Consider the following 8,114-nt stretch of genomic DNA (forward strand, 5'->3'; position numbering starts at 1 on the left):
AAAAAAAAAAAAAGACTGAAAAGGAATTCTGGAGAAATAGGGGTAAAGGTATATATATACTACACCATATGTTAGATTTTAAGGAATATTCTTCACTTTCTTAAGTGTGATTGTGGTATTGTTTCACAGAAAAATGGCCTTAATCTCTTATGAAATACATATACACATACAGCATTTATTTAAGGCTGAACTGTCATATCCACGACGTACTTTGAAATGTTCAGAAAACAGAGTTTGAGATAGGTAGAAAATGCAAATATGGCAAAAACGTAGTGTTAAAACTAGGTAGTAGGTATGGTGCTCAAATGGGCTATTTAACTTTTCAATATTTCTGAAAAAAATAACATGATAACTAACAAGTTGCAAAGTTAAGAAATTAATTCGAAAATAAAAACATAAAAGCCAGGCGAGGTGGTGCACACCTGTAATCCCAGCTATGGAGGCTGAGGTGAGAGATCAGCTTGAGCCCAGGAGTTTGAGACCAGCCTGGGTAACATGACACCCGCATTTTAAAAATAAAAAAAATAAAAATGTCAAAGAAAGGGCAATTGAATCATATTTCTTAAAATCTTTTGGTGAGCCTCCTTGCCTATTCTCATCTACCTCATTCCCACAAAGAGGATATATACTACAGTTGAGCACTGGAGAAGGAGTCAGAAGACCTAAGGTTCTATTAACATAATTGGTCCTGGCTCTTCCTAGTGACCTCATTAAAGTCCTCTCCCTAAGGCTCTGTTTTCTCGCCTTCAAAATGATTCCGGCAACCCAGACCACTTCAAAAGGGACTAAGTAAGAAATACAAATCAGGGGTTACCAATGAAAGACACAAAAGCAAGACACAATTACAACGGTATTTGCAGCGATGTTAAAAAACATCAGAAGCACACAGCCCTAACAATAATATAAGCAAACCAGTGCCTTCCCTGGTATGTTTCTGCGTGGAAACAGCTGGAGTTGGCACAGTAGTCCCCCAAAGCAGGACACCTTACAGATGCTAAGAGGAAGCTTTTGTGCTTAAAAACTCTCCTTCTAGCGTTCCATTTTATGTTTCATAGCACTGAGAAAGACCAATTCTGTCCAAACCTGAAAACAAAAAAGCCAAATATTCAAGATGACAGATTTTTTTTTTTTTTAACTAACAAATCTTCGCAAACAAAGACCTCTGGCCAAAGGTCTCCCGTGCTTGCAGAAGCAGGTTCACTTTGACATTTCTCCTCTCCAGCAGATTTCTCCTTAAAAGCGTTAAAACTTGAGGTAAGTTGGGGGAACTCCTTCCATCGCTGGAGCAGGCTAAAACCTCAGAGTGAGATCATTCTTTCCGTCTCAAGTGAACCCTGCAAAGCTCAGAAAACTGTGTCTCCAACTCCACGTTTCTCCTCAGGGCCCTTCTTCTGTACACAATAACGGGACTTCTATGGCAGGGTGGGGGAGGTCCCTTTGACAAAAATGAGGGTGCAAACGTGGAACGACCAGTCATCTGGGCAAAAAGAGGGGCCCTGTGCCTGCAAGTCCCGAACCCCCTTTCTTCATTCCTACGACTGAAGAGACACGGGGGCGGGCTGTCGTGTGAGGAGCATGGGTCTCGGCCAAACATCGGCACAAAATGTACTAAAGGGAGTTACCTCAAGAGAGAAAAACCAAAACCAGGCTGGGGACAAACAGGCGCACAGGCCTAGGAGGGGAGGTGGCGGAGGATCAGAAGGCGGCGGCCTACGCGGCCCAGGCCTGCAGCAGCCGAGGCGGCTGCCGCGTCGCGCCAGAATCCCTCCCCCGCCAGGGCCGACGCAAGATGGCGGTCCGGCCGCCGCCGCGCAGCGGGTCTCCTCCCCCACGCCCTGGGCGCCTCCGACGACCCGCGCAGGCCTCAAGACCCCCAGTCCAGCGCCCCCGGAGTGAGGCGGCGCAGGCCGCGCGGGAGGGCCTCTGCCTGCTGCAGCGCGGGGCGGGCGGGGGCGGGGGGCGCTTACCGTGAGCGGAGCGGATCGGCCTGACTGGAGCCCTGAGGAGGAGGAGAAAGAGGAGGAGGAAAAGGAGGAGCACGAAAAACTACACTGCGGCGACGGCGGCGGCTCCCATTGCGGAGCTGGCAGCCGAGCCGTGGAAAGGGGGGGCTCTCATGCAGCCGGCGCGCTGCCTCATGGGTAGGCTCCGGGTCAGCCTCCCCGTGTCCGAGCTCCCTGTCTTCTCGCCGACGCGGGAGGCGGGCATCAGCATGTGCGCCGCGTCGCGGACCCTCGAAGACCCACGCGCCCCGCCACGCGCCGGCCAGCGGCGAGGGCCAGAGCCCGGGCCCCATGGGAGTGCGAGCAGCCGGCCGGCGGGGCCGGACTGTATCCCCCAAATCCCTGCAACTCCGAATTTGCAGGCGAGGAGAGTTCCGCGCCCTCCGCGTGTGTATCGGCCCCCAATCCTTTGGCTTGGAAAGTGAGAAGATCACGGGATAGAGCCGCCGTTCGAAAGAAGCGCGGGGCCTTCAGGGCGAAGACTAAACCAGAAGACAAAAAGGAATCAATCGTCTGTTTCTTTTCATAATTGGCTAATTTTAGCAAATTTTACCAAGTCTGTTTTAAATGTGGTTTTCCTTGCGTCCCCTGTCGAAGTGAAATATGAAGAGACAGATCTCTACATTTAACGTTTTATTTGGGCCACAAGAATTGAAGTTCAGGTTATTTGCATATACAAGGTGGTCTTCGGTATGCCGGGCAAACAAAGAGGAGTTAGGGGGTTTTACCAAAAAAAAAAAAAAAAGGAAAGAAAGAAAAGAAATGTTACCCATTGTACTTCCAGAAAGTTCATTGACATTTGGTAAAGTTTTGGGCGGCTGGTTAGTTCTGATTAGTAAGTCATAGGGGTTGGTAAAACTTGTCTTACTGTTGTAGCAGGTTCTTTCAACAGCTAAAACATGAAGATAAAACCTGTTTCGGGTTACAGCAGGCAGTTTCAGCAGCCAGGTATGCAGAGAATTCCATTTCTGGAGCACTGTTATGTGCCCTGAGGGCTTCCCCGACCACTGGCTTCACCACTCCTTTGGTTGGCAGTGTCAAGAGAGACCCGATTCAGATGATTAACTTTCACACTTTAATTCCTAACTCTGCCATCTGGATATTAACCTGTAATAGCATTTTTAAAAGTTATGACAAATAAGAAGTATGACAAATTTGCAAGAGAAACACTTGCCAAGATACTGCTTGTGTAAACACTTGCCAAAGGTTGTATTCTGATCCATAAGGAAAGGTTCCTCAACAAATTGTCCTCTCAAGAGCGATGGCATTATTGGTCCAGCTTGCGAGTGACCAAGACTTAAAATCTTGCATAGTGGGATTCCTTAACAGACATACTGTTCAATCACTGAATCTTGCTCATTTGCCTTCCTATTTGAATTAAGTTTCTTCTCTCTCATCCAGATTGCCCCAGCTTTTCTCAAGTGTTTATTATTACTGTAGTCTCCATATTGATTACTACACCAAATTAATCTTCCCCAAAGGCCACTTGGATCAGTCCTACCGATCTGGTGTACTTGGAGGTAACCATGACCTATCTTTCTCCCAACTGGGCCTGGGATCATCTACCCAGCTTTCCCTTTCCTACTGGCCCTGGAAATAAACTTTACAGGAAAAGACAGAAAATAGTCAAAACAGCAAACATGGAAAGTTTAAAAATTCCAAAATCTTGGAACATGGTTGACATCGTATTTCAAATATAGTTCCTAAAGGTTACCAAAGCATGCTACAGTGTCTGGTGAAATTACAGCAAATTTAAAGATCTCATTTGGCTTTATTGCAATTCTAGATTCAGGCCATTTCATTCCATAAAATAGAATAGGTGTTCCCATGATGGAGCAGGTGTGGTTGACTTTATAGACAGAAAAAGGGCTGAAGAAAGAAGGAACAACAAAAAACAAGTTGGTCATTTCAGAGTTACTTTCCTTGTAAGGTTGGGCAATGAGACAGAACAAGAAAAAGAAAACTCATTGGTTAATATCAGGTTTCTATTGTAAAAACAACAGCAGCCAGGTGTGGTGGTGCATACCTATAGTCCCAACTACTGAGGAGGGTGAGGCAGGAGGATTTCTTCAGGAGTTCAAGGCTGCAATGAGCCATGATCCTGCCACCGCATTCCAGCCTGAGCAACAGATCAAGACCTTGTCTCAAAAACAAACAACAGTTAAAACAGGGAACTTAATTATCATGGGGATTAAAGATTTAAACTGGCCTGTTTCGGAAATTAGGCTGTTATCTCTCTCCTGATTTCTCAGAAGGCCACATAACAACTCAGTTTCAGTTTTTTGACATGAGTAACTCCATGCTGATTTTTAGTCTAGTCTGTTGGGGCTTAGTGCAGGAGTTTGGTCCAAAATAATGGCAGCCTCGTAAAAAGGAATGAAATACTGGCAGTCGCAGCAACCTGGATGGAAATGGAGACCCTTGTTCTAAGTGAAGTAACTCATAAATGGAAAACCAAACATTGTATGTTTTTATAAGTGGGAGCTAAGCTGTAAGGATGCAAAGGCATGATAATGATACAATGGACTTTGGGGACTCGGGGGAGAATGTGGGAGGGGGATGAGGAACAAAAGACTATACATTGGGTACAGCGTATGCTGCTTGGGTGATGGATGCATCAAAATCTCAGAAATCGCCACTAAAGAATTTATTCATGTAACCAAACACCACCTGTTCCCCAAAAACCTAAGGAAATAAAAAGTAAAAATTTAAAATTAAAAAAAATAATAATAATGGCATCCTATAATTTTTATTTATAACAAACAGGTTGAAAGAGAAGATTGCACCCTGTATTCTAGAGTCTAGTCCTCACTTTGTAGAGACAAAAGCTCAATGTTGCCAGTCTCCAGAACTAATTTAAATCCTGGGGAATGATTCAGACCAACCAAACTTACTGAGACTGATGTGTAAACCAAAATTGGAATTCTTTTTGTTGTTTTTGTTGATGAAAAACACTGCCATGGAGACCAGAAAGCTGGTCAACATATTTTCATTCAAAGGAACATTCAGAAGCCAAATTACAAAAGATGACTCGTGAGAATAGAATCAGCACACAGGAAGTTACCTGCATGATTCTGACATCGTACTTCAAACTTCTGACATCATACTCCCTTGGCCTCTAGAACACTTTTCTTTTGGTTCTCCTGACTTAGTCTCCAAACCTTCCTATCATTTTTTACGGGCCTCTCTTCCTGTTTATATTCTCAGCCTGTTTTACATGTTACACACTTGCTATACATATCCTCACAGTACTCATTCTCCTTAAGTGAGACTATGATCTACATCCTTACCTGAATTATGGCAATGGATATGGCAGCTTCCATTCCACAACTACTTTGTGTTCATCCATGCAATTTGGACAGACTTAATACACCCCACAACAGGTACAAGAATGGTCCAAAAAGCCAAAAATTATTAGTTACCCTCACTCTTTGAACTAGTTTTTGTTTCAGAGGCCAATCAGAGGGAAGCCTAGGATTTTTGTTTTATTGAAGAGAATAGAGAAGTTCTTTTTTTTTTCCTCTGAATGGCATAGCATCCTAATGTAAATACTGGAAGAGCTACAAGAGCTTCTCTTTTTTATTTTTTTTTTCTTTGCTACTAAGTGGAGCCAACTGAAAATAAAGCCAACACGTGGAGGAGGAACGGCTGGGAGAATCAATCATAGGGAAAGGAAGCCAATCCATGAGAGAATCATAAACCTTCAAATAAAACATCACTGGAACCCATACTACCTCTAGACTTCTCTGTTTTATGACCCAATAAATTCCCTTTGTTGTTTAAGCTGAAGGGATCCAGAATAAGCCATTGTGGCATAAAAATTATTTTGAGCTGAATATATTTAAGCTCCTGAAATCCCTTATCTGCCTAAAAGCAGAGCATTTCAAAAGAACCCAAAAGAACTCAATTGTTATAAATTCCCTCCAGGGAGCAACCAAGGAAGATTGACTCACCATCAGAGACTGCAAGAATTGTCACCACATCTAAATAGACATTGTCGCAAAACTATGATATCTCCCATCTATTCTCCAAAGGGCCCATTTATCTTTCCCAAAAGTCACTTCCATAAATGCCCTTTCTGCTCCTTCCCATTCTAATAAGTCATTTTTTCCCCCATAAGTGCTCTTCTCCCCCTCCCCTTCAGGGAAATATACCAGTCTGTAAGCCCCCAAATTCTAACCACCTTCTATGTCACATTTCTTTGTGATCTCCCTTACATACATATGTGATTAAAATCCATCTTCCCTTGGTAATCTGCCCTTGGTCTGTTTAATTCACAGGCCCCCAATTATAGAACCTCAAAAAGTAGAGGAAAAGTTTTTCCTCCCCCACAAAGCCAATTTGAGCTAAGTTTTCTGTTACCTGCAACTGAAATCATAAGTGTGACAGAGATAATGATACATATTCACCACCTTATTTTCCTCTTTGCACTCAGGAAACCTATGTTTCCCAGCTTCCTTACCTTTATATTGGGCTGTGTGACTAATTCTGGACAGTGGAATGTAAACAGAAGCAGCGACCCTCCAATATAAGCCTGGCCTTAAAACCTCTCGTAATTTATAGTTCCTGTTTTTTTTTCACACATCAATCAGCCAGATACAGAAAACTCTGAGAAGCTGGGGGATGGCAGCAACGTTAAATAGAAGGACTCTGGGTTTCTTAATGATTGCATCACCACACTGATCCTCACTGGACTGACTGGAGCAAAAAATAAACTTTTATTTGGTTATAACACTAAGATTTGGGGGTTGTTTGTTGCAATAGCTAAAATCACTAACCCTGATTAATAACAGAAGTGATGGCCTACAGTAACAAAAAAACTAAAATATGTGTCATTAGTTTAGCACAGCAATCAGGTGGGAATTGAGGAAATAGATGTAGCAGGGTGGACAGCTGAAGGTTCACATTAGGCAGTGGCTAAACGCTTGCTTACAGTACCTCAAAAGGCAGATTAGTATTTACATAACTTGTAGAGCTAAGGAAACAGTTCAGAAAGCAGTATTATAGTGGATGTTGGTGACTTTTTATATTTTTAGCAAGACATTTTCAGAAGAACATTAGCATAGAACAGAATTAACCAGTTTACTGTTGGGGGCGAAGGAAATTTTTCGTATCTGAAGGTCTAAGTCTGCTGAAATTACCGACGATAGATTAACAGGAGAAAACACATACAAATGTATTAACATGGTACTGTGCACAGGATTCAGACAAAACCTAAGACTCAAAGAAAGGCCAGACAGTTGAGGCTTAAATATTCTCTTCGTAGGAGAGAAGGAAATAGAGGACATAAGCAATTTTGAGGGGTAGCAAATGATTTTCAGAAGGCAAGAATGAGCTCAAAGAACAGACAGTGGTCTGGAACAAAGTTCCTCTGAGCTCTAGGGGAGGTGGCAACAAGTTGAAGGAAGGTGAAGGGCAGAACTTCACTGAACAAAGGTGGTCTTATTATGCAGATAAAGTGTGCCAGGTAATCTTAATTGCCCTGAGAAGAATAGAGGAAAGTCTGTCTGGGCATGATAATGACTTTTAGTCTTTTCTCTTCTCCTTATGGTTAATATTCCCTGATTATTTGATGAGTTTCCTAGAGGGATTTTAGAACAACTGCATTTCTTTTGAAAAATGTTTTCTTCCTTAAGATAAGGGAACTTCCAGGGAGAGCCCTTGCCTGTGTTTGGGGGTTGGAGGGACAGGAGAAGGTTAGAAAGTCCCTTGTTCTGAGGCAGCTTGTAAGCCTTTCCAGTTTTCTTTAATTCAGAAGTGTTCAGGATGTCCCAAAGCACCATACTTTGAGGTATCGTCCTTTGAACCCCAACATTACAAACAGAAATTAAAGGGAACAGAGAGAGTCCACCACTGGGGGACTTTGCAGGGTTGGAAAACACTACTTCTTCTGCATTCCAAACAGACATGTGATTTTAAAAGACTGAGCAAGGAAGCTCCAATGGAATTTGAACAAAGTGGCTTGCCCTTAGGAAAAGATCAGATTACACGTTTCAGATAGCACCTATTATTTCAGACAGCCTCAAAGTAACAGCCATTAAATTGAAAAAGAGACAAATGTAGTCAAACAAGCAGAGAAATAAGGCGGCTTTTACAAGTGTGTCTCCAGAG

The 8,114-nt window shown here is 43.0% G+C and overlaps 1 protein-coding gene across 13 annotated transcripts in view; it reads right to left on the reverse strand.

Moving 5' to 3' along the window:
- The window catches only part of ZNF280D (zinc finger protein 280D), a 106,717-nt gene extending 104,116 nt beyond the window's left edge, over positions 1–2,601 (reverse strand). For 7 of the 13 annotated variants that reach the window (XR_005197605.1, XM_017513780.2, XM_037733221.1 and 4 more), the window contains exon 1: positions 1,968–2,595. Coding sequence is in view for 7 of the 13 variants with exons in the window: in XM_017513780.2 (XP_017369269.1) it covers positions 1,968–2,296 (329 nt within the window). In the remaining 6 variants the exon portion in view is untranslated. Of the gene's footprint in view, positions 1–1,967 lie in introns of all 13 variants that reach the window. The other 6 variants (XM_037733219.1, XM_037733216.1, XM_017513770.1 and 3 more) reach the window with 5 other exon arrangements.
- Positions 2,602–8,114: the final 5,513 nt, after the last annotated feature.

This window comes from Cebus imitator, unplaced genomic scaffold (assembly GCF_001604975.1).
Source record: "Cebus imitator isolate Cc_AM_T3 unplaced genomic scaffold, Cebus_imitator-1.0 Scaffold501, whole genome shotgun sequence".
NCBI lineage: Eukaryota > Metazoa > Chordata > Mammalia > Primates > Cebidae > Cebus > Cebus imitator.